Source organism: Tachypleus tridentatus, chromosome 9 (assembly GCF_004210375.1).
Source record: "Tachypleus tridentatus isolate NWPU-2018 chromosome 9, ASM421037v1, whole genome shotgun sequence".
Taxonomy (NCBI): domain Eukaryota; kingdom Metazoa; phylum Arthropoda; class Merostomata; order Xiphosura; family Limulidae; genus Tachypleus; species Tachypleus tridentatus.
The window spans coordinates 28,608,480-28,636,176 of record NC_134833.1 but is presented as its reverse complement, the minus strand read 5'-3'; the positions used below and the strand labels follow the sequence as shown (position 1 = coordinate 28,636,176).

Sequence of the window (27,697 nt, the reverse complement as noted above, 5' to 3'; positions counted from 1 at the left end):
ACTAACAGTGAGTACACGAGTTTTATTTGGTGCTTGGATTTAGAACACTAACAGTGAGTACACGAGTTTTATTTGGTGCTTGGATTTAGAACGCTAACAGTGAGTACACGAGTTTTATTTGATGCTTGGATTTAGAACGCTAACAGTGAGTACACGAGTTTTATTTGATGCTTGGATTTAGAACACTAACAGTGAGTACACGAGTTTTGTCTTGGTGCTTGGATTTAGAACACTAACAGTGAGTACACTAGTTTTATTTGGTGCTTGGATTTAGAACACTAACAGTGAGTACACGAGTTTTATTTGATGCTTGGATTTAGAACACTAACAGTGAGTACACGAGTTTTATTTGATGCTTGGATTTAGAACACTAACAGTGAATACACTAGTTTTATTTGGTGCTTGGATTTAGAACACTAACAGTGAGTACACGAGTTTTATTTGATGCTTGGATTTAAAACACTAACAGTGAGTACACGAGTTTTATTTGATGCTTGGATTTAGAACACTAACAGTGAGTACACGAGTTTTATTTGGTGCTTGGATTTAGAACACTAACAGTGAGTACACTAGTTTTATTTGGTGCTTGGATTTAGAACGCTAACAGTGAGTACACGAGTTTTATTTGATGCTTGGATTTAGAACGCTAACAGTGAGTACACGAGTTTTATTTGATGCTTGGATTTAGAACACTAACAGTGAGTACACGAGTTTTATTTGGTGCTTGGATTTAGAACACTAACAGTGAGTACACTAGTTTTATTTGGTGCTTGGATTTAGAACGATAACAGTGAGTACACGAGTTTTATTTGATGCTTGGATTTAGAACGCTAACAGTGAGTACACGAGTTTTATTTGATGCTTGGATTTAGAATACTAACAGTGAGTACACGAGTTTTGTCTTGGTGCTTGGATTTAGAACACTAACAGTGAGTACACTAGTTTTATTTGGTGCTTGGATTTAGAACACTAACAGTGAGTACACGAGTTTTATTTGATGCTTGGATTTATAACACTAACAGTGAGTACACGAGTTTTGTCTTGGTGCTTGGATTTAGAACACTAACAGTGAGTACACTAGTTTTATTTGGTGCTTGGATTTAGAACACTAACAGTGAGTACACGAGTTTTATTTGATGCTTGGATTTAGAACACTAACAGTGAGTACACGAGTTTTATTTGATGCTTGGATTTAGAACACTAACAGTGAGTACACGAGTTTTATTTGATGCTTGGATTTAGAACACTAACAGTGAATACACTAGTTTTATTTGGTGCTTGGATTTAGAACACTAACAGTGAGTACACGAGTTTTATTTGATGCTTGGATTTAGAACACTAACAGTGAATACACGAGTTTTATTTGATGCTTGGATTTAGAACACTAACAGTGAGTACACGAGTTTTGTCTTGGTGCTTGGATTTAGAACACTAACAGTGAGTACACGAGTTTTATTTGGTGCTTGGATTTAGAACACTAACAGTGAGTACACGAGTTTTATTTGGTGCTTGGATTTAGAACGCTAACAGTGAGTACACGAGTCTTATTTGATGCTTGGATTTAGAACACTAACAGTGAGTACACGAGTTTTATTTGATGCTTGGATTTAGAACACTAACAGTGAGTACACGAGTTTTATTTGATGCTTGGATTTAGAACACTAACAGTGAATACACTAGTTTTATTTGATGCTTGGATTTAGAACACTAACAGTGAGTACACGAGTTTTATTTCATGCTTGGATTTAGAACACTAACAGTGAATACACGAGTTTTATTTGATGCTTGGATTTAGAACACTAACAGTGAGTACACGAGTTTTGTCTTGGTGCTTGGATTTAGAACACTAACAGTGAGTACACGAGTTTTATTTGGTGCTTGGATTTAGAACGCTAACAGTGAGTACACGAGTTTTATTTGGTGCTTGGATTTAGAACGCTAACAGTGAGTACACGAGTTTTATTTGATGCTTGGATTTAGAACACTAACAGTGAGTATACGAGTTTTATTTGATGCTTGGATTTAGAACACTAACAGTGAGTACACGAGTTTTATTTGATGCTTGGATTTAGAACACTAACAGTGAATACACTAGTTTTATTTGGTGCTTGGATTTAGAACACTAACAGTGAGTACACGAGTTTTATTTGATGCTTGGATTTAGAACACTAACAGTGAGTACACGAGTTTTGTCTTGGTGCTTGGATTTAGAACACTAACAGTGAGTACACTAGTTTTGTCTTGGTGCTTGGATTTAGAACACTAACAGTGAGTACACGAGTTTTATTTGATGCTTGGATTTAGAACACTAACAGTGAGTACACGAGTTTTATTTGATGCTTGGATTTAGAACACTAACAGTGAATACACTAGTTTTATTTGATGCTTGGATTTAGAACACTAACAGTGAGTACACTAGTTTTATTTGGTGCTTGGATTTAGAACACTAACAGTGAGTACACGAGTTTTATTCGGTGCTTGGATTTAGAACACTAACAGTGAGTACACAAGTTTTATTTGATGCTTGGATTTAGAACACTAACAGTGAATACACTAGTTTTATTTGATGCTTGGATTTAGAACACTAACAGTGAGTACACGAGTTTTATTTGATGCTTGGATTTAGAACACTAGCAGTGAGTACACGAGTTTTATTTGATGCTTGGATTTAGAACACTAGCAGTGAGTACACGAGTTTTATTTGATGCTTGGATTTAGAACACTAACAGTGAGTACACGAGTTTTATTTGATGCTTGGATTTAGAACACTAACAGTGAGTACACGAGTTTTATTTGGTGCTTGGATTCAGAACACTAGCAGTGAGTACACGAGTTTTATTCGGTGCTTGGATTTAGAACACTAACAGTGAGTACACTAGTTTTATTCGGTGCTTGGATTTAAAATTCTCCTATATACTAAGTGAGATTTTTGCACTAAGTTTAAATAACTTCAAGCTGATCGAGGGAGTTGTGTTTTTTATGTTTTTAGATAACTTACCACAAACTCGTCAAACCAGTGTTTTTCTCGAATATAAAACAAAATTTCTTATGAAATCCAGGCGATCAGTATTTTTAGATCTTACCTGAATATTTCGTCTCTCAGACAGTTAAATTTTACATTGCAGACAAACTACGCAGACAACACGGAAAGAAAAAAATATGGTTTCGAAAATCGCAAGAGTAATGAAGGAAAGATAATGGAGTAAAAACAAGAAACAAAATTAATTTTATAGTTTTGTGTGAACATCTAAAGTTAATGATAACAACACATTCTTTCAATAATTCTCTTCGGTATCGATAAAAACAAAGCATTTCCCAAAAGGCAGAATGTTCTTTATTGTCCTTTCATACTCAGCTGTCTGACCAACGAAATGAGTCAGAAGTAAAACTTTCATTAATACAACATAGAGTTTTGTTTACATAACTAGTTATGAGGTAGTTGAAATAGTTACTTTTCTATTACAGCATTCTGATTGAACAGCGGTAAGCCTACGGAATTATAACGCAGAAATCCAGGGTTGGATTCCTCCCGGAGGACAGAGTGAGTAGCCCAATGTGAATTTGCTCCGAAAATCAAACCAAGACCGGCATGGCTAAGTGGTTAAGGCGCTCGACTCGTAATCCGAGAGGCGCGGGTTCGAATTCCCGTCGCACCAAACATGCTCACCCTTTCAGCTGTGAGGGCGTTATACGTAACGATCAATCTCACTATTCTTTATAAAAGAGTAGCCCAAGAGTTGGCGGTGGGTGGTGATGACTAGCTGCCTTCCCTCTAGTCTTACACTGCTAAATTAAGGACAACTAACACAGATAGCCCTCGAGTAGTTTTGCGCGAAGTTAAAAACAAACAAACAAACAGAAGTCATTTTTCAAAGTTACGCGTGTTATACAACCCCAACTTGTAAACATTTAGCACATAATACTTACATAAGCAGTTACATTTAAATAATTTCGAAAGAAACTGTTGTTAAATGTTATTGTTTGTTTTGTTTTTGGAATTTCGCACAAAGCTACTCGAGGGCTATCTGTGTTAGTTGTCCCAAGAGTTGGCGGTGGGTGGTGATGACTAGCTGCCTTCCCTCTAGTCTTACACTGCTAAATTAGCCGTGGGGGCGAGCATGTTTAACGCGACCGGGATGCGAACCCGCGACCCTCAGATTACGAGTCGCACACCTTAACACGCTTGGCCATGCCGGGCCTAGTTAAATGTTAATTTGCGATCAAAAAATCAAATAAATACTTGGGTTAAATTAAGTCAGGGCTTAGAAGAAGGTATATAAATATAACTAAATAAATTAGTGTTTGTTTTGCTTATAGCAAAGCCATATCAGGTTACGTGCCGAGTCCATCGAGGGAAATCTAATCCCCGATTTTAACGTTGTAAATCCACAGACATACCGCTGTACCAGCGAGAGACTAAATAAACTGACTAAAACATAAGATATTTTACTTATTGCCAGATGCTGTTTGTAGTTACGCACAAAGCTGCACTATGGGCTCTCTGTGCTCTGCCCATAAAGGATATTGAAACCCGGTTTTTAGCGTTGTAAATCCACAGCCATAAAGCTGTATCACTGAAGGCTCCAGACGTTGCGACAATAAAAATATATATAAAGCATCTATATTAAACAGATCTAAAATATTACAAAACAAAAATAAGCATCACTTTTTATAACTCCATCGGATTCCAACATAAATTGTTTGTGTGAAAATAAGAAAAAATGACAAAACAAACAAGCTTTCAAATCAGATATTATAAACTACAGAAAAGAAGATTTTTGTAGATCGGAAGTTTCTTACATGGAACGTTTGGAGATTGTTTGTTTTTGAATTTTGCACAAAGCTACTCAAGGGCTATCTGTGCTAGCGTCCCTAATTTAGCAGTGTAAGACTGGAGGGAAGGCAGCTAGTCATCACCACACACCGCCAACTCTTGGGCTACTCTTTTACCAACGAATAGTGGGATTGACCGTCACATTATAACGCCCCCACGGCTGAAAGGGCGAGCATGTTTGGCGCGACGGGGATGCGAACACGCGACCCTCAGATTACGAGACGCACGCCTTAACACGCTTGGCCATGCCGGGCCAAAAATGATGCTCCTAAACCTCCTTAATCATCCCTGCCGGGGGATTGAAGCCAGGACGTTTGGATTAGAAGTCCAACGCGCTATCCACTGCGCTACAGGGACACACATTTGGAACTCAAATTAATGTTGTTCCATGTTAAATGTACACTCACCAGTTTGTTATTTGTGCTGTACGTACATCCCTGCTTATGATACTAAACTTTAATTATTCCTGTCGTCAAATAACCCAGTTCCTTTATCGTTCAATGCTCACAACTAAACTGTACAAACGTTAAGTAATATTTGACCTTTTTGTGTTAAACAAACATATAATAACAATATAGTTATTGTTAATTAATCTAATTTGCTTCTGTAGTGTTATGGGTGATTTACCACAGTCTAAATGAGACCTAAAACTTGTATTGACGTAGATTTCACTACTGGTAAAACCTCCCAGAATGAAACTACAAAAAACAAAAAGATTCAACTATCGGGATTTGTTTTTACATGGAAGTTTTTGGGCTATCTTGTAGTAGCCCATCCAGTTGCACAACGGAAAGTCTGTCAACCTGAGGCATTAAAAACTGAGTTTTAACATCTGTAATGAGCATAGCACAGATAGCTCACTTTTTAGCTTTGTGCTTAATTGCAAACAACCAACCAACTTTTTTTTTCTATGTTAAAGAATAGGAACAGTGCTTGTAATACCACTGTCAGTTTCTTGTGGTGTTTTATGATATTTATGGTAATCAAAGCTATACATTAACGAATGACGTTCGTAACATTTCCAATATCCAACTACATGGCTCATTAGAGTTTTGAACAGTTGCGTTGTATTATTGCTTCTATTTTACTTAACGCTACAAGCTAAGAAAGGACTACATAGTTTACACGTCACTAAAACAATAAAACTACTGTCTGTATTACAAAACAATAACTAAAAAAATATACAAAACAAAAAATATCTTAGACAGTTATATACATTAAGTGTACTGTTTTTTACAGTGCAACTTCAATTGTTATTACAGTTAGTAAACGTGTCTTTATTTGTTAGAGTTTGTCGATGCCAAACGTACATAACCAGACAAGAGACAGTTAACAAAATTATAGAGACAGCTGACACACCCAAAATGCTTTGGATAATATAGTTCTTCTGATGGCAAAGAGATGACGCTTCATCTAACGGATTTCCGTAGAAATTTGTTTCGGGACAATTTATCACACCATTACATAACAATGACTTAGAGATGCAGCTGATGTTGTCTGGACACAGATGGTCACAGTGGTGTTCCGGATCTTCATGGTGCCAGAGTTCTGTCCAGAGAAGCTGGAACTGGACATATTTAAAACTAGATACAAGCTCAAGAATAACAACATTTTCGTTTCTCCCAGTAATTTTCTTTTTTTGCCACGTGGGTGGGAAAAGCTCGATATTTGTATGGTTTCCACAAAATTCATGAAGTAGGCTTAAATCAACTGCTGTGAACATCTTCAAGCTGGTAAGACTACAGTTACTTGACAAAGCCACATGTGGAAGTTTTATCATAACGGAACTTCCTGGAGAAGTTTCAATTTTCCATCGACAGTGGAAATCTTTTTGGGTTTTGCTGAATTCTAAAGGAAAGTTTAATTCTCCCTGAATTCCTTTATGAGAGAACTCGCCGCATCCAACTTGCAAGAACTGGTAATGGCCTGTAAAGACAAAAGACTTATCCATCCTATGTGCCAGATAATGTAACTGATATAACTTGAGCTCCACAGAGAGTTTAGAACCTGAAGAGACCATCTGAAAATCACGAGACAAATCGGCACAGAAACATCCAAGGTGAGATCCATCAGAGTCAATTACTGACAAATGGTCTGTGAGTTCGAAATCGCTCTTGGTGCATATAGGCTCTCTTATTCCAACACACTGCCTCAGTGGATTGAACTTTACTTCTTGCAAAGTCAGCCTTACCCTCTCAGAAGGTTTTCCCATGAACTGGACTTTACACTGGACTTCGGAGTTCCGTAAGACAAGCCGGTTTGGTAACACGTGGAAGTATCCAGAAGAAGCTTGTTCACTCATAAACAGCTGATCACATAAGGTGTTCGGAACACGTGAGTCTGGAGATGTTGTATTCAGGAACATAAAATACACAGAATATTCAAACTGTGATCCATCAAATGACCCTTCCATGCTTTCATATTCAATGAATAGTTTTTCAGACAAGGACAATAGGGTTTCGTTTGGTCGATTTTTACCGCAATATTCCCCTACGAGAGCTGACCGATTTTGCCACGAGGAGTTAAAGATTCGTAAGACATTCCGACATTGACTTCCTCGTAGGACGTTGAAACTAATGAAATGAACCCAGAGCTTCTCTCCAGGACGGCCGATGAGTCTGTACGTGCAGCGAGTTCGAGGAGGATACCAATGACGTAAGCTGTATAGGTAACCTTGGGAAACCTGAGTGCTGATAAATTTCCATTGGCAGGATGGATTCATGATCTCTTGCCCCGGTCTTCCTGGTAGGCGGCGCTCCTTCCCTACTGATAGATAAAACCCATCACTTATCATGCTTCCTGCAGGTGAGGATACAAACTCCATGACGATTTTTGGATTGCGAGATACAATCCGGGGCAGGATGCCCCTCCCACAGAAAGTACCAATCATAGGACTATCCTGCTCTTCTCCGTCATAGATTCGGAGGAAGTCATACGGACAATAGTTAAGTATACGGTTTCCACGGAAACCCTTGGTTCCCCAAACATCAAACTTATCATAATAATGACCCCCTATTGTCACTCTTGTGTCAGTCGTGTTGAAAACAATTTCATATCGACAAGTAACATTTCGTGGATAAAAACCAGGGTATCCAGGACTCGTGACGTCACAGAGTCCGTCACAATTTAAAAATAACCTATCGCAATATGTACCATGTATCTGTTTACCGGGGCTTTTAACTGCCAATTCTTTATGTCTTTCTTTAGCGAACTGGGCTGGCAACATAGAACTGTGAGCCTTAAAAAAAGTGTGGCGGGTAAAACGCTCCGCGTAAAACATCAGTGTCACCACCTCCGAATGAGCCAAGTAAATTCGGCTCTTTCGAATACGTCCGCAGATGTAGCCAGCATGCCCTTCTCGGAGGCGGTCATCTTCAATCCGTAGATAGCCTTTCCTGCATAAAGAATTGTTCACCTGGCGGCCAATGTGGAGTGACCGGAACGTGATCTCAAATACTCCTGGATTATTCGGATCAGCATAGCTTACAAACTTGTAGAAGCATGTCATTGGCTGGTTTCTGTTCAGTCGGGTCAATCGGGGACTTTGGATCGCTCGAGTCGTTCTGATTGTCTTGTTACACCCTTAACCAATAAAAAAAAATTACTACATAAGAATTTCATTCCAATGAGAATTTGTTTTATTATGGAAAAGTGACTTTTTAAAATTTAGCAAAATAAATAAACATGCCACTGTAACATAAGTGTAGTTGGTAGTAAACCTAGTTTTAAACAATTAACATAAAAATTGAACATTGTGAGAAAAAAATAGTTGAGATAATTTAATTAAATAAACAAAATATATTTTAGTGCTGCCCCGGTTTTAACAACTCACACCAGATGTAATCCATTCACGGTTAAGTTTTTCCAAACCGGAAGAATAATGATCACTTTCCTTTTATGGGATGCCTTCCGGTGACATAGCCGTATATCTGGCGACTTGCCCTGCTAGAAACTGGTGGTGGGCAGAGCACAGATAGCCAGTTGTGTAGCTTTGTGCTTAATAACAAACAACAACTATTTTTTCGGGGAAATCCTTGAATGTGTTAACCTAAATACCCGTATTTGTATTTATGGCAAAGTTATTAAGGCTATTTGTCACCGTTCTTACTATTAAGTTACGATGGCCACACTTGATGTGGCCAGTCAGTAGGACCTCATTGTTCACATCCACACTAAGAGACTGTCATTATTATTCACATTCGCGGCTAAAAGAGCTGGGGGATGGTATATCTTGTGGTATGGGATTGATTCGAACTTAGGGCTGAGAAGTTTTTTTATTTTTATTTTCCCTCTTCTTATTGTCATCTTTCGAAGCTCTACTCAAATATGTGGTTGAGTCTAACAACGCAAAATGCATATTTTTTCTTTATATTCATTGGCCTTAAGATTTTGGCCAGCAGTGTATATATATACGTTTGACTTGTTTTAATAAATCATTTTGAAATAAGCGGACTATTTGCTATTTATTTATTGTTGAAATTTATCATCAACGAGTCAGAGGCACCTGATGTAAATATACCGGCTTGTTCATAAATCCTGAAATGTTGACACAACCATAGTATCTACCATATACTACACATGTTGATATTAAATAATACATCTACTTCCAATAGTGTTGACACACCCATCATAGTTAGTGTATATCGCAAGTGTTGAAATTAACAAGTATCTATTGATATAAACTCGTTTGTTAACCTACCAAATATTATATTTTTGCCTTGATTAATTATTTATTCTATACCACTTTCACATAACATGAACATGTTTTGTTTGTTTATTTTCGTTATAAAGTGATAGTTCTTTTATATTAAAGTTTCGTAATGAAATTTATTTTAATACCGAGTATTCTTCACTCGAGAATAAGTTTGCACAACCCAACATTCACCCCGTTATTGATAACTTTACATTGATTAAGTGATATAATTGTCTCGTACCTAATTAATGTGCAACTGCTTACTGCGTGTCACTTTCACAGTACCATGAAACAAACGACCTTTCGAAAACTCTTTTGAATCTCGCAAGGTCGATTTGTAAAAGGGGATGGGGTAGCGAGCCCTGTGTCAAATGCCATTCAACAACTTGGCTTCCTCCCATCAAGCTCTCCTTTTCCTCTTGAGAAAGCTTATTGTAAAGATCTAACAAAACTTTTGACAGCAGCTAGCCCTACTTAGTAGAAAGCGTAAGGAGACGTTACAGTAGAATTCTTTTCCACTTCATTTGCCAACAGTTGGGTGGGGGAGAATAAAGCTTGGTGAAGAGCCACCTGTATGAGAGAAGCAGTCGGTAAGAGACTCTGTTAATGATTGCTAGAAACCTCTCTCGGCCATAGAGCATCCTTTTCACCGAGAGCAGAGGTAAACTGTGGGAGAAAAGCAGTTGTGACGAAATATTCAGGAATTACGAATAATATCCAGCTGAGGGAAAATATTTTGGTTTGGCTACTAAGTTATACTCTATGAAAGCCCGCGGTGGGAGTGCCTAACTAGACTTCTAGCCTGGTAGGGGTTCAAACCTCTAGGATGGACTTCAGTGAATAGAAATGTCAGAAACGTGTGGCTGTGGAGATACATGCGGGGCTTTCTTGAGAAATCCACAGACATTGTAGCCACACAAGAATATACTCCAGCGTACGATCCTTTTTACAAACGTAGCAGCGAGAAATCAATATAACACTGTACTAAAGAATTTTCTAAAATTCTGAAAGAGCTCTGAATACGTACAGCATGCTGATGACACATAATGTGTTGCAAGGAAATATATTTTAGGACACCGAACCGAACTTGAATGTTTAAAAAGTACCGCATTTCATTTGGTTTTCTAAAATATGAAAAGTAACTGTTGTTTATCAGTAAGGTTTATAATGATGACACAGCAGTTACTTTTGGAAATAAAACGTACGCATAAGAGTCAGCCTTTACCTGAAAAGCTAACACACCAAAATAAAATAAGAAAAGTTAGATAAACGTATGAAAATAACGTACTTACAGAAATAAAACCAAAGGTATGAATGGATTAACTGTGCGGTTTGTTTCTTTATTTTTGAATTTCGCGCAAAGTTACTTAAGGGCTACCTGCGCTAGCCGCCCCTAATTTAGCAGTGCAAGACTAGAGGGAAGGCAGCTAGTCATCACCACCTACCGCCAACACTTGGTCTACTCTTTTACTTTTTGACCGTGACACTATAACGCCCCATACGGCTGAAAGGGCAAGCATGTTTGGTGTGACGGAGATTCGAACGTGCATTTTATAGACAGAATAATAATAAAGATTTTTTTTTACTAAGTTATGGATTTATGGTTTCATATCATTCAAAAGATAATGGTTCTTGTATTAAGTTTTAGAATATAAAAGGTTTTATTTTACAGAATATATCAAATTAATGTACAGTCTTAGGTCGTTATAGTAGGACATCAATAAAATCAGACGTTTGTGAATTTTCGTTGACTTTTGTTGAGTAATGTGAATTGAAATTATCAAGCCACTTTACGTAAGATTAGTTTCATGAATGTACTAACAGGTGGTAATATAAGAAAATTTTAAATAATTAAAGTATTATATATTAGTAATAATCCCCATTCAACTAATTAATCAGGTTTTTTATTTTTATATATTAGAGTTTGTGATTTATCCATTCAGCTGTCTGTTTCATCGAAACATTTGTTTAACTTGCACATAAACATACGTAAAAAAATTAATTTAATTAAAATTATTAATCGCCTAAAACAAAACTGATAATAATGAGCGTTTGCGATAGAAACTTTAGTTGCTATCAAGTCAATGTTGCTTATTTCTATGCAGGTTTTACTTTTAAACTTTCAGAATATTTTACACATATAAAATATTTCGTGAGAACAAAATTCCCAAATAACTTTGCCTTGAAGGAAACCCAGACAAATAAGTTTCAGAATAGGGGGTATCTTAGGTGCTTATTTTGAATCACCACAAACTTTTTTTTAACTTTTTTGGTGATACAACATAAAGCTATAATATCACACAGTTTTTATTTGTTTGTTCGTTTCTTATTAAGAAGAAATCTACACGATGAGTCATTCAGTCTTAACGCTAAGCCACAAGGTAAAGTTTGTTTAGAATTAACCACAAAGCTACACAATGGACTACCTGAGCTTTACCCATCACGGATATCGAAACCCGGCTTATAGCAGTGCGAGTCCACAGACATACCACTGTGTCACTGGGGTGGAGGTATTATGGTTGGGAGAGAGCCGATATTACATAAAATAATATTTCTAATATTATTAAGGAAACAAATGGAAATTATGAATGCTTATTAACGAGCTATTATATTTATAACTAAATCTTCGAAAATGAAACTATGTGTAACATGAAGATGTTGTGTAACTCAAGCAGCTAGAATTAGCTTTAAGAAAATGTCTCATCCCATGTGAGAACCTTTTGCAATAAGACTTTGATTAAGAACATATTGGTATGATTCCCAACATAATTATGTTTTCACAAGATATTAAATAGATCAAAATTAAGTTTGTCACCTTAAACTATAGCGTCAAGATTCAAAACCAGCCATGATTTGAGATCTGACAACTCTCGTTAATACGTAAATAAAATGAATTCATTATATATTCCAAATTGGACCATATTAAATGTTTATCTAAAACTTGACTATTGTAATCTGTCAAAATTTACACACACCAACTTGTTACACATGATTATTTCAAGCTGTTAAACTTCCCGTCCCATATAGTATCATAGCTGAATATTGTACTCTGTTAAAATACACAAACCAACTTATTAAACGAGACTATTTCAAGCTGTTAAACTACCCGTCCAACATAGAATCCCACCTGACTATTGTAAACTGTTAAAATACACATACTAAGTTGTTAAACGTGACTTAAACTTCGTGGCCCCAGTTTACCAAACTTGTCTACAGTAAATTTTTGAACTCCTAGTTCCAACTTACCAACCTTTACTACTTTTAAGTACTTGCCCTAGTTTAACAGTTTAAAACAATCGAATTTCGTAAATTTGACTATTGTAACTTTTTCTGTTACAACTAATCAGACTTTATTATATTAAACAGTTAACTACACGCCTTAACCTGCGAAATTTCGTTATTGTAAAATATTGTATACATCCGAAACTTACCAAATTTGTATAAAGTATTAAGTACATTCATAACATACAAAACTTGCAAATACTAAACTGTTAACTAAACCCCATCTCACAAAAACTTGAGTGACGTAAACTATTAACTACACTCTTCAACTGAGATAAAGTTAGTCAATATTTTGTTTGTTAGGTTGGGAAATCAAGTTGGTTTCTAAAAAAAATTGTTAAGCAGGTAACACTAAATCATTTCCTGTTAACTAAACAATAAAGTTAAACAGGTAACACTAAGTCACATGCTAATAACGAAACGATAAATTTAAGCGGCTAACATTAAATCATATCCTGTTAACTGAAGAATAAATTTGAACAGGTAACACCAGAACATGTCCTATTAACTAAAGAGTAAAGTTAAGCAGATAACATTAAATGATATCCTGTTAACTAAACAATAAACTTATGATGTAATTTTCTGCCTAGAACTCCGTAGTGAGATCATATAATATTTGCTATAATCCAAGATTTGACCTGGAGCTATCTAGTTAGGAATAGAACTAATAAATAAGGTTCTCTACCACACATGTTTTAAATATAATTTTATTTCCTTGTTTCAGGCTGTACATTTTATTTTTCTCTTCACTACCACATTCAACCATTGGAATTATACGTTTCTTCTCTTAGCTCCACAAATTAAACCATTGGAAACTAAGTTTCTTCTCTTAGCTCTACACATTAAGGCCCGGTATGACCAGGTGGGTTAAGGCGTCCGACTGGTAATCTGAAGGTCGCGGGTTCGAATCCCCGTCACACCAAACATGCTTTCCCTTTCAGCCGTGGGGGTGTTATAATGTTACGGTCAATCCCACTATTCATTGGTAAAAGAGTAGCCCAAGAGTTGGCGGTGGGTGGTGATGACTAGCTGCCTTCCCTCTAGTCTTACACCACTAAATTAGGGGCGGATAGCGCAGATAGCCCTCGTGTAGCTTTGCACGAAATTCAAAATACAAACAAACAAACAAACATTCGAAACAATACGTTTCTGTTTTAGCTCTACAGATTTAGAAACTCACGTGATTTGTGGTCTGGCAGTTATCAGTTCTGTAGAGTTCAACAAATTCGGTATCGCATTATTAACAGAAACGTGAATTCATTGTCGCTAGACAAGTCACTTGTATCGAATTTTTTAATATCTTTTCCACTTAGCATAAATAATGCTCACTAAGACGTGACTCTGAATGAAAATGTCACAACTATAAATTGTTCTTCTTTTGCTCACCTGTTATTTCAAGTGAAATTTCAAGATAAATTTACTGAATTGCTGTCATCAGTCAATTAGCAGAGAAAGGAATGACGTATGACTTAATTTGTCAATAATCATTGGTAAAACGTGCTTTCTAACACACTCTACTGGGTAAATTAGAGTTGTTACTAAATGTTCCTGTTTATCTTTTATTAATTCTAAAAACGTATATTTCTTTTCTTGGCAGAGAAGAGTAAGGTAAGTTTTTTTTCCACTTTCATTTGATATTTGTCCCCCAGCGAACCAGTTGTAAGTTCACAGATTTACAATACTAAAAAAAAATTCGGGTTGCGGTTCCCCGTGGTAGACAGGGCGTATCTTTGCATTAAAAACAACATACATATTCTTTAACAACATAAGGCATGTGCTTTTGTTTGTTATCATGATTGTGTTTCTACATGCAGTGGCTCAGAAATCGGTGTCGTTGTAGTTTAACACTATACTGAAACAAAGCGTTAATCGGTAAACACGTAACGAAATTTAGTCATTTGTGTTCAAGCTTTAGCGTTGTCAACATTTCCCACTGACATATCCTGTGTTACATTGGGTCAGAACATGGCGAAGGCTAAAAAAGTTGACAGAATTTGAACGTGGCAGAATTGTCGAGCTGCAGAAGCAAGGTCTCTCTCAACGTGTTATCGCTGGTGAGATTGGGCGTAGTAAAACTGGTGTTGGAAATTTCTTAAAAGGCCCTGAGAGATACGGAAAGAGAATTTCAAGTGGTGGGCCAAAGAAAATTTCACCAGCATTGAACAGGAGGATTCGACGGGTTGTCTGACAAGACACCAGCCGATCGTCGAACCAAATTAAGGCCCTTACGGACGCAGAATGCAGTTCATGAACAATAAGACGGCATCTACGAGAGAAAGGCTTTAAAAACCGTAAACGTCTTCAAAGGCCACGACTCCTTCCACACCACGAAACAGCTCGGTTAAACTTTGCTGAGAAGCACTAAACATGGGACGAAGAAAAGTGGAAGAAGGTTTTGTTCTCTGATGAGAAAAAATGTAACCTGGATGGTCCTAATGGCTTTCAACGTTACTGGCACGATAAGGATATCCCACCGGAGACATTTTCTAGACGACACAGTGGAGGAGGTTCCATCATGATCTGGGGTGATTTTTCCTTCCATAGAACAATGGAGCTTTAGGTTATACAGGGGCTTCAAACAGCAGCTGGCTACATTGACATGTTGGAGAAAGCATCCATATTCACTAAAAGCCCTCGCTTATGTGGAAATGACTGGATCTTTCAGCAGGACAACGCTGCAATCCACAATGCCCGCAGGACAAAGGGCTTTTTCACGGCGAATAACGTGATTCTTTTGGACCATCCAGCGTGTTCGCCCGAACTGAACCCCATCGAAAATGTTTGGGGGTGGACGGTAAGGGGAAGTCTGTAGAAATGGATGTCAATTCCAAACAGTGCATGATCTTCGTGAAGCCATCTTCATCACACCACTTGGAATAGCATTCCAGTCAGCCTTCTGCAAACTCTTACATTGACCATGCCAAAGCGAATGTTTGCAGTTATCCGCAATGACAATGACGGTCGTGTAACTCACTACTGAGATCTCTTGTTGAGTATTTCCTACCCTATTTATGACTTCTTCTTGGTATGGTCTTAAACTTTTGACCAGCAAGTGTTTAGGCTAATTTCATAGTGTTCATATTTTCCCTATTAAATGCTAAAAAGTTTTTTATTTTACCTTTTCTTATTGTCATCTTTCGAAGCTCTACTCAAATAAGTGGTTAAGTCTAACAACGCAAAATGCAGATTCTTTCTTTATGTTCATTGGCCTTAAGACTTTGGCCAGCAGTGTATATAGTCTCGGTTTGGTTTATTTTGAATTTCGTGCAAAGCTAGCTTTATTGAATTCAGAGTTCAATAGCGTTGTTTGAGAGAGCGAAGCAAATGTTTTATTTGTTTGTTTCAAGTTTGCTTGTTTTTGAATTTCGCGCAAAGCAACACAAGAGCTATCTGCTCTAGCTGTCCCTGATTCAGCAGTGTTAAAACCAGAGGGAAGGCATCACCACCCACCGCCAACTCTTGGGCTACTCTTTACCAACGAATAGTGGGATTGACCGTAACATTATAATGCCCTCACAGTTGAAAGTACGAGCATGTTTGGTGTGACGGAGATTCGAACCCGCGACCCTTGGATTATGAGTCGAGTGCCTTAACCACCTGGCCTTGCCGAGCCCTATATAGTCTTAACGGTGCTCTTTACTAAAACATTTCCCATGTTACTCCAGTCTTGGAGACAAAGTTTTTGAGTTAATATTTTGTCGAAACACAACAGGAAGAGTTTTTGAAGAACATTTTATAAATCAGTTTGTCATATTTTGCGCAAAGCTGCACGAGGGCTATTTGCTCTAACGGTTCCCGATTCGTCAATGAAAGACCAGAGGGAAAGCAGGTATTCATCACCACCCACCGTCAATTCTTGGACTGTTCTTTTATCAACGGATAGTGGGGTTGATAGTCACATTATAACGTCCCCACAGAAAAAGGTCGAGCATGTTCGGTGATAGGATTTCAATTCACAACTCATAAACTACGAGCCGAGCGCTGTCTGAGTATCAAACCATTCTATAAGTAATTGTTATATTTCGAAATAATTTATTTCCTAACATCACTCTGAACCTCATTCTGTACTTTAGTCTTCTTGAGTTGTAGGCGTGATAAAAACAAACAAAACACACACTGTAGATAAAATATTATCTTATTTTCAGCTATTTGAATCAGTATCATGACCACAGCCAATATGCTATCGATGTTCAACTTAGGATTCGAGCTATAATTTCCAATTACGTGTAAGTGTATGGAAGAAGCCAAACAGAAACAAAAAAAAACAACCGAGTGCACGACCTCGATGTCCTCACAACTAGGTACTATCGTGATATTAATGACAAAATAACAAACTGTTGTTTTTATTTACTATGTAGGTGAAAGAGATAAAGAGACAGCATATGTAATCAGTAATAGAATTTCAGGGCTTATCCAGCTCGTGCGGATGTGTCCTGTGACGTTTATTTTCTTTACTCGTACTCGTGTAGTTTTCACGTGAAGTAGCGATAGGTGGTTGCACAAATACACTATGAAATAAAAAACACCTTTTGAGCCTATTATCCAGCTAATGTCACTGTATTTTTTTTTTCACAACTGACCCTAACAGCTGCATGTCATTTTTAACACGACAAAAGAATTAAATAGTTTTGTGTTTAAAAGTCAATACCATAACCGTTAAAAATAATAAAAGCCACAAAAACTGACGTTTTGGACAAAGTAAAAGGTAAAATATTCATTTTATCAAAAAACGTCGGTTTATGCTGTTTTTTACGCTTTTTGTAGTAGTACAGTGTGTCTGAAAAACAATTACCATAACTATTATTCGGCCCGAATCGAGGTTCGAATCCCCGTCACACCAAACATGCACGCTCTTTCAGCCGTGGGGGCGTTATAAAGTGACGGTCAATCCCACTCTTCGTTGGTAAAAGAGTAGCCCAAGAGTTAGCGGTGGGTGGTGATGACTAGCTGTCTTCCCTCTAGTCTTATACTGATAAATTATGGACGGATAGCGCAGGTAGCCCTCGTGTAGCTTTGCGCGAAATTCAAAACCAACAAACAAACTATTATTCCAGATATTTGAGTAATGTAAAACGCCACCTAGTATACTGCGAGTTTTAACTTTAAAACAAAACGAAAAAAAAAGAAAAAAATGAAAAATCGACTTCGAGTGCAAAAACTTACTGTGAAAAATATGTATTGTTTCAAATCCAAAAATATCATATCTATAATTTATTATTTAAAGATATTAAACAAGAATGGAAATAATTCTTCATGTACATAATAATAAATAGTAAGTTTCATAAACAACTTGGATCCTATTTGTTCATTATCTGCAATACAATAAAGTATCTTAAAACTATTCTCTGAATCGAAATCAGTATCTGAAAACTGTAGCTGATCGTTTATTTCTGAAAAACGTTCCTAATAATAATATATATATGAAAAAAACAATAACACTTTAACCCATGCCGGAGTTGAAGCAGTCTCCAGATAGTTTCAGAAATCTAACACAAACTCTATACACAGCCTTAATGAACAGGTTTTTTTTTTTACCTTTTCCAGAAGCCAACTCAGACGCTCCTAACAAGAGAAGAAGAGATAAAACGTAGCGGTATAGAGACATTTTTAGCAGATAGCACGAGCTGTCGAGGACACAGTTCAGGAGTCAAGACTTGAGTGGCCACGCCAGCGTGTCTCGTCTCAGTCCACCACTCTAAGTTGCATTTATATCAGTCACGAGGAGTTAGAACGTGCTACTTTGGGGCCATCGATTCTCTTCGATCTTAGGGAAAAATAATACTTTCAGAACAGAACTGACTGCCGGCCGATCTACAGCGGGACGGGAAGTTTTAGGTGCGGCAAAGAACGAGTGAAGAGAGGGTGAGCGTGTAAACAAACTGTACAATATACAAACACGCATGTGGAAGGGTTCACACAGCTAGTACTTTGAAGTATAGGAAATTTCCTCAATCGGTATCGTCATGTTTTCCCGTTCAACACTACAAAAAATTTCAGCCTGTTATTTTTCGATAACCTAGAATTGCTGTTAGCTACAGGTGGCTTTTCATGGCTTTCTCATACCTCTGCTTTATGTAAACATGCCACCAAAGACGCCGAGAAAAACATTTAGAAATGACACGTGGTTGTGAGGTTAGGAGAAAGTATAATACACAGCAACAAGTTTGTACATCCGCCACGACTATTTAAAAAACAAAAACACGTTGTATTTGTTAACCTTTTTTTTTTCTTTAAGCAGCGGCAAAGTGGCTCATAGACCGGCTCTGAGTTTTTATAAGTACAAACCTTTAGCTTGGGCCCGGCATGGCCAAGCACGTTAAGGCGTGTTCTCGTAATCCGAGGGTCGTGGATTCGCATCCCGTACGCGCCAAACATGCTCGCCCTTTCAGCCGTGGGGGCGTTATAATGTGACGGTCAATCCCACCATTCATTGGTAAAAGAGTAGCCCAAGAGTTGGCGGTGGGTAGTGATGACTAGCTGCCTTCCCTCTAGTCTTACACTGCTAAATTAGGGACGGCTAGCACAGATAGCCCTCAAGTAGCTTTGTGCGAAATTCAAAAACAAACAAACAAACCTTTAGCTTGTGGATCCGTCATCTTCCGACCGACTTGAGATCTAATTACATTTTTTATTTTTGGACTCAGGTGGTCAAACCATTTCATTGGTGTATTTGATCACGCCAAAAATTTCGTAGATTAATTTACTCTAATTTATCCTAAAATAATTTTAGTTTAAGGGTAGGCTAGTAGAGATCCTGATGGGTAATAAAATCGAAATAGGTAAATGCGCGTCCCACATTGCTGGCGCTCATAAATATAGCTAATAGAAAAAAATTGGGGGAGGTCGCTGTATCTATTGAGGATTCCCTCATCAGTTGTTCTCCTTCTTTTGTTTTACTATAACTAATAGTTTAAATTTTTATTATCATCATTATAAGTCATAAAATCATTTGTGTAATAACTTGTCACACATAGTTGACATTGATAACAAGGTATTTCTATAACCACAATGGGCACGACACAGATAGCCCATTGTGTAACTATGCGCTTAAACTGCAAACAAAGATACAACGCTAAAATCACGGATTCGATTCCTCTCTATGACGACACTTTCGCATATAATAATTTTATTCATGAAAACATTCAAAATTATGAATAATAAAAGCAGGAATTCTTTTAAGAAAAATTAAAAACAGTAATATTTTAACCCTCTTTACATCATCGAGTGTGTGTTTTTATTATAGCAAAGCCACGTTAGACTATCTGTTGAGTCTACCGAGGAGAATCGAAGCTCTGATTTTAGCGTTGTAAACTCGTAGACTTACGGCTATACTAGCAGGGGGAAGTGGTGGAGAAACAAAATACAAACTATGGAGGTACTTGTAGAGCCATAGGCAGCTCAATCTAGAGGATCTGGAGGCATGTCCTTTAGAAAATTGATATAATTTACGGTTGTTATATTAATCAAATAGCAACTCTGGTTCCGACGTCTTTGATGTTACTAGTGGTAATAAGTCATTTATAAGACTATATTAATCGATGATATATACAATTATCTAATTAAGTAAAAATATTGATAATTATTTTATTTATCGCTACCACTATTATAAAGAATAATTTCAAAAGTTTTTCTAGCAATAATCAAATCATGGATTATTAAAATATTAAATGCCAACTTTTTGGGTGGAGTTTCTTAATCAATAAAAATCAAAGTTTACTCAAACGCGATTTTCATACAGAATAATGGTTTACGTAATTTATTTTTAAGAGATGATAAATTAATTTATTATTTTTATAGCGAAATTATCCCTATTATTACTAAGGCTGTTCTTAGAATTAATATAATCGATTTTTCCGTGTCTTCGGCCTGGCATTGCCGATACGTGTTAAGGCGTTCGACTCGTAATCTAAGAGTCGTGGGTTCATAGATACAACGCTAAATCAGGGGTTCGATTCCCCTCGGTGGGCTCAGCAGATAGCTCGATGTGGCTTTGCTATAAGAAAAAAACATACATACACTGAAGGAAAATCCGCTTTTCGAAAGTGCTCTGTTTACTGAAGGAAAGCCCACTTTTCGGAAGTGCTCTAGTTACCGAAGGAAAGTCTACTTTTCAAGGTACTCTGATTACTGAAGGAAGGGCCCGGCATGGCCAAGCGTGTTAAGGTGTTCGACTCGTAATCCGAGGGTCATAGGTTCGAATCCCGGTCGCAACAAACATGCTCGCCTTCCCAGCCGTGGGGGCGTTATAATGTTACGGTCAATCCCACTATTTGTTGGTAAAAGAGTAGCCCAAGAGTTGGCGGTGGGTAGTGATGACTAGCTGCCTTCCCTCTAGTCTTACATTCCTAAATTATGGACGGCTAGCGTTGATAGCTCTCGAGTAGCTTTTCACGAAATTCAAAAATAATACTGAAGGAAAGTACACTTTTCGAAAGTGCTCTAGTTACCGAAGGAAAGTCTACAATTCGAAAGTTCTCGGATTATTTTATTTCTCTTTTAGTTATTAATGTTAATAGCCTATATTTCATTGTGTAAGTACATTAAATTAGTAACAATCTTTAATGGCAAAGTCATAGCCAAGTAATTAGGACGCTCGACTTTCAATCTGTGTATCACGGGTTTAAATCCCGTCCCAGGGAATATACTTGCCTTTTCAGCCGAAGGGTGTAATATTATGACGGTCTATTCCACTATTCGTTAGTAAAAGAGTAGTCCAAGAGTTGGTAATGACTAGCTGCCTTTCCTCTAGTCTTTCAATGCTAAATTTGGGACGCTTAGCGCAGATAGCCCTCGTCTAGCTTTGCGTGAAATTAATAACAAACAAACATTAAAGGCAAAGTAAACTCTTTTGGACACGAAAATAATGTAGAACATTTTCAAATGTTTATCGAGGTAATTCGTTTTAATTTTTAATAAAATAGTCTTTTAAGCAAGTTTGCAGAGGGTTGAATATCTTTATCGAAACGGTTTGGGAATCTCACTACGTTGTTACGGTCCATGTCTCCATGACTGGTCTTGCTCTCTTTTGACGAAAGTGGATCTTGACAGTAACCAAGCAACGTGTTTTTATTTCTAAAAGGTTCCGTTGTAAAGCTGTCATATCCTAAGCACATCACTCTTCTCTTTCAACTTTCCTTAATCCGTTTAATGTACGAGAATGACAGAGTACTATCACTTGTTTAAACAGACTGATCGTCCAACCATACGCACTACATCACTGATTTGACCAGTATTTCTTCAATACTATGGAATAACATGGATATCTCTTTTATTTCCCAGTGGCTTGAGATGTGCAATAGTTGAATGGAAGTTATGACTGGAGTCTCTTCTTGAAAATCACATACTGTAATGGCTTCGAATTGAGACGAGACACACTTTAAGTATGCTGCACACTATTGTTTGAGACACATAGATGACTTTTCCACTGACCTTCGTGTTTGATAGATTCTCACCTGTTACAACATGTCATACTTTTCTTATCAACATTAAGGTATGTCTTCTTCCAGGTCTCTCATTTGAATGGTCCTGGATCTCCAAGTTAATCCATATCCCTTTGCCTCCTAATGCCAATGAATATCAAGATATTCTCCGTCTTGCAAAATTTCAAATTTCCGACGTAAACGCATTTTTATCATATAATTGTAAGAATGAATTTGCACTGGAAAGGGCCGATGCAAATCCTTCAAAAAAAATAAGTTTTCGGTAGCATCACACAACCTGAGCACCGCCAAACAATGTCAAAATGTAGTTCCACACACAGATTTATCGCAACTTTATATTGAATATAGTCTTCACGTAACTTGCTGATTTACATGTTTAAGATTGTTTTCCAAAAGTACATTGATTTATGATGATTAGTAGGTGTATTGAAAATAACTATTTGCTATTTTTCTTCTCCATTTTTCACAAGTTTTTAAAACATTTTTTAATATTTTAGATAACATGGAGAACCGGCATTTCTTAATCCTTTTAAACATTTTTATATCATCTAAGATAAAGCAGATTTTCTTTTAAATTGACAGTTTGGAAGTATAATTTCGATTACTGCTTTCCTTTATTTCAGCATCTTATGTTCTCCTAACTGAACAGTGCTACCACCAGTATTGAGGCACAACAATTGCTGCATCAGAAATGGTCTTGGTAACCATCAATAAAGATGTTCATTTATTGTATCAGAAATGTACTTGATAAACATCAGTGAAGGTATTTACCAAGCAGAGACAACATCTTTATTGTATCAGAAATGTACTTGATAAACATCAGTGAAGGTATTCATCAAACAGAGACAACATCTTCATTGTATCAGAAATGTACTTGATAAACATCAGTGAAGGTATTCATCAAACAGAGACAACATCTTCATTGTATCAGAAATGTACTTGATAAACATCAGTGAAGGTATTCATCAAACAGAGACAACATCTTCATTGTATCAGAAATGTACTTGATAAACATCAGTGAAGGTATTCATCAAGCAGAGACACCATCTTTATTGTATTAGAAATGTATTTGATAAACATCAATAAGGGTATTCATTAAAGCGGTGGTTCTCAAACTTTATCTTCCGCAACTTACTTCGACAGGGGAAAAACCCCACCCAATTTTGCTTGTCACCACACACATACACAAAATTATCAGAATTAATTAGAAGAATGGGGCTGCTTTGATGTGACTTCCATTTTGGACTACTCTACGAACCATCTAAAGGACTCTTTCAGACCACACTTTGAAAATCACTGCATAGTATGTACGCTTTATGATACTCCTTTCTGGCTTTCACTCAAAGTCAGTATGAGGACCTAAATGTATTTTTTATAAGAAAACTTATGGAGTTCCTTGGTATTTGCTACTAGGAGATAAAGGCGGGCACAAATTCTAAAGCCAGTAAGTATCCACAGTGTTCTCTTCCACGCGTAAATTCCAGAGTTGAAAACAAATGTGGTAATTAGTTATGTTATTTATATACATTATTCATTCGAGCAATTTATCAAGTTTTTCGATACTAGGAAAGTTAAAACCGTTCTTAAGCATTGCACAAACTGTTTGAAATTTATTGTTTCGACGAGATCCTGCATGGTCAGGTGGTTAAGGTAATCGACTCTAATCATAGAGTCGCGGGTTCGAATCCCCGTCACACCAAACATGTACGCCTTTTCAGCCGTGGGTGCGTTATAATGTCTTCTTTTGTAAAAGAGTAGCCCAAGAGTTAGCGGTGGGTGTTGATGACTAGCTGTCTTCCCTCTAGTTTCACACTGCTAGAATTGGGACAACTAGCGCAGATAGCTCTCGTGTAGCTTTGTTGAAATTGAAAACCAAACAAACCGTACATCCCTCAGGTGACCAGAAATTTTACAAGGGCATAATGTTAAACTTACTGTGCTTTATGTAGTAACAACAGCTGAAAGACCAGTAGTTAGAAAAAATGTAGCATTTCAAGTAATTTTACCGGAACTATTTTCAAAGACCTATTGTTAAAAGAACAGAAAGTAGAATGTGTCGTTTTGACTGCATGATAACTTTACAACTGGACCTGGCATGAATAGGTAGTGAGGGCGCTCGACTCGCAATCTAAAGATCGTGGGTTCGAATCCCCGTTACATTAACCGTGCTTGCCTTTTCAGCCGTGCGGGCGTTATAATAAGAAGATTAATCCCACTATTTGTTGGCGAAAGAGTAGTCCAAGAGTTGGCGGTGGATGGTGATTACTGTCTTTCACTGTAAATTATGGACGGCTAGCACAGACAGCCCTCATGTAGTTTTGCGCGAAATTTAAAACCAAGACTTTACAACTACAACTATATCATAGAGCTAGAATGAGTTACGTTCGCCTGGGCAGAGAAGGACATCTAAAATATGCTTACAAGTAGTATGCTAGACACAATCTATCATTGTTAAGTCCAATTTTATTCAAATATTTCGAAAACTTAATGTAATAACTGAAACAAAAAACGAAATATATCATCGTTTTTTCTAGTATCTTCCAGCCCAACATGATTTATGATAGCCTGAGGTTTATAGCTCTTGTGTTCTTCTTACCCGTTCTTCTGTGTCAAGTTTTGATTTATAAAACCCTAGGCTCAGTCACTCTATTATTAGTGAGTCCCGAAGGGAGAGGCTTTTTTATTATAAGGAAAGGAGGCAAAGTTAGAGTTAAGAAGGTTAAACTCTGAATCCCGAACTTTTCTTTTGTTTCTCATTTTCATTTAAAGCTTACGGCAGAAAGAGTGTACATTATCTCATTACCTGCTTTTAAACTGATACACGTTTTTATAAATATGTGTTTTGCTTCTTCCTCATTTAATTCCAGTCACGTGGAAGTTGAGAAATTACGAATTTACTCTAAAGAAAAACCACCAGATGTCACAATTAGACATCTTTTACGGTACATGGGATTTTGTGGACAATGGATGTTGAAAACAGAAATTTTAAAAATAATCTATATCACTGGCTTTTATATAAGCGCCATCAGTTAATCCTCGTAAAGCGACTTCGTTTTATACCATTCGCTCCCAGTGAGGTCCGCATATTTGAATTGTAACAAGTTTGTTTAGATGTTTGTCTTCTATTAACCTTAGTGTAAAGAACTGAGCTTACCAGTTTTGTTTGCTCTTGTGCACGTGTTTGATTGCTATATTTATTAGGAACGCTGTAATTAACAAATTCATTAATTCAGAAGCAATTTACTACGTAAAAGAATTAGATAAAAAATGTGTAATAAAAAGCGTCGGAGTTTATTGGTACTTGAAGGGTTAACTCAGTTGAAAACCCTCGTTTGTTTGTGCTCCCTTTTACTTGTGAAAGTGGACCATTGACGTATCTTAATATTATACTTATGTTGGAACATCTGCTCAAGTTACCAATTAAACTCTGATGTACCAACAAGTAAAAGTTGAAATATCAGTTAAATTATTACTTGTGTTGTGTCCGGTACACCACCTAAAGCATTAGGAAACTTAAGAAATAGATCAGTACTTGAACACGTTTATCCCCCCCCCCCCCTCAGCAAGTCATCAAATAACATGGCATTCCCTTTCATTAATCAGGATCACTAAGGGGTCAGACTTTCACAAGGTGGAAGGCTTGCTAATGAAGATATCCAGATGTATTAATCAGAGAAGTGGCGCTACAATCGACAGTTCTAACCCTTTTCTTGACAATGTTATCACCATAAAGTCCAATTGGAACTGATGAGAGAAAGTCACTAGTAGTTAAGCCTTAACGATTCCAGCCAATAACGCCAATCTACGGTGCTGTAATTTAAGCCCATACTTGCTGAAGATCGTTTTGTTCTTAATGGAGGTGAGTAATGCGAGCATGTCTCCTGGTCGGAGATTTTAGGAGTCAGCACACGCTGCCACAAAACTCTCCTAAAGTAGGCCATGCTGCTCTTCCAACTAGAGTGTCGGCGCACGTGTTCCATAACAATTTCACTATCTCGCGGGAAAACAAATATTTTCGATGTCTTGGTTTATAAATAACAAATCTCCGGGTGATTTTCAAGTGCAGTGATAACAGTTTGTTTTATTGTGTAACTTTTTTCTTTACTGTCTTTATTACAACAGTAGATTTGATAAATGACGTTGTTTAAAGAAAATTTTTATTTTATTTTTTCCATTCGAGTATAACTGGTTCGATCCGTTTCATTTTAGTTCACTTTGGAGCCATTTAAATTGATCTGAATAACTATTTGACTTTACAAAGACGGAACAGACACTTTAGTACATTACTTCATCGCGAAAACAATAAAGCGTTCTGTTTTTTTGTTTTGTTTTTTGAATTTCGCGCAAAGCTACACAAGGGCTATTTGCCCGTTCCTAATTTAGCAGTGTAAGACTAGAGGGAAGGCAACTAGTCATCATCACCCACCGCCTACTCTTGGGCTACTCTTTTTGCCAACGAATAGTGGGACTGACCGTAACATTATAACGTCTCCACGGCTGAAAGGGCGAGCATGTCTGGTGCGACGGGGATTCAAACCCGCGACCCTAGGATTACGAATCGATCGCCTTAACCCTCCTGGCTATGCCAAGCCAAAGCGTCTTGAAAAGAGTACGTTACCCATGAATATTAAAAGGGGGAACATTAGTTTGAAATAAAATGAATTAACATGACAAGTTTCAAGATGCAGAAACAAACAAAGTATTGAATGAATTTGTTGAAGGTTTTCGTTTTTTGACAGACCCGAGTCTGTATAACGTAACACTTTGATTCCGGTAAGCGAATCAATGATTCTGTTTCACGATTTATGTCTCAACGATAACATAATGGAATGAGTAAAACTTTAGAATATAAAGCAATAATGAAAGAAGAACTTTGTTCGAGACATGTATATCGCAAAATTACACAAAACATTTTGAGATTTCTAGAAACAAATAGTCTCTTCATCGTATTAGAACAAAACCAGCTACAGAGAATCAAGTGGGTTACAGATCTACCTACAGAGAATCGAGGGGGTTTCTAAACTAGCTACAGAGTATGGAGTAGGTTACAAAACCAGTTACAAAGTCTCAACTGCACGTGATTTTGTACAAAAGAAAATGCTTAATTTGGCATGTTGGAGTTGTAAAACCTTTAGTCATTGAATCATATGTATTGGTACACAAAATTTTGTAGACACCTAGTGACAGATATAAAATTACTTGAAGAACAGTGATGTTAAAATATAGTCTGCAAGAATAAATTAAATGGGATCTGTTGTTAACAAAATTATGAGAAAGGAGTCCTGTTTCGTGTTAAAACTTAACGTTAGGGGATGACAGTGAAACTGTGTTGTAAGACACGTCGTTTACAGAAACTCTAGATTACGAAACTGTGTTACAAAATTGTTTTATGAGACCTGATATTATAGGTGCTACACGTAACACTGCTTTTTTATCTCTCTTGTTACA

General features: G+C 37.1%; 2 protein-coding genes, 1 long non-coding RNA gene and 1 other non-coding gene across 14 annotated transcripts in view; 2 read left to right on the top strand and 2 right to left on the bottom strand.

Annotated features, from left to right (window-relative positions):
* The window catches only part of LOC143224939 (cAMP-dependent protein kinase regulatory subunit-like), a 193,322-nt gene that overhangs the window by 57,971 nt on the left and 107,654 nt on the right, over positions 1-27,697 (top strand). The gene's annotated exons all lie outside the window — the stretch shown is intronic.
* Positions 5,118-5,191, bottom strand: TRNAR-UCU (transfer RNA arginine (anticodon UCU)). The gene has a single exon. It is a non-coding gene; the product is annotated as a tRNA-Arg (tRNA).
* LOC143224935 (dorsal-ventral patterning protein tolloid-like) lies at positions 5,144-18,483 on the bottom strand. Its single transcript, XM_076453430.1, has 2 exons — positions 18,345-18,483; positions 5,144-8,416 (listed from the first exon to the last, which is right to left on the bottom strand). Exons 1-2 carry the CDS (start codon positions 18,412-18,414, stop codon positions 6,081-6,083), a joined length of 2,406 nt encoding a protein of 801 aa, XP_076309545.1. The 5' UTR covers positions 18,415-18,483; the 3' UTR covers positions 5,144-6,080.
* LOC143224936 (uncharacterized) lies at positions 14,036-23,372 on the top strand. Its single transcript, XR_013013519.1, has 3 exons — positions 14,036-14,417; positions 18,354-18,671; positions 22,873-23,372. It is a non-coding gene; the product is annotated as an uncharacterized LOC143224936 (long non-coding RNA).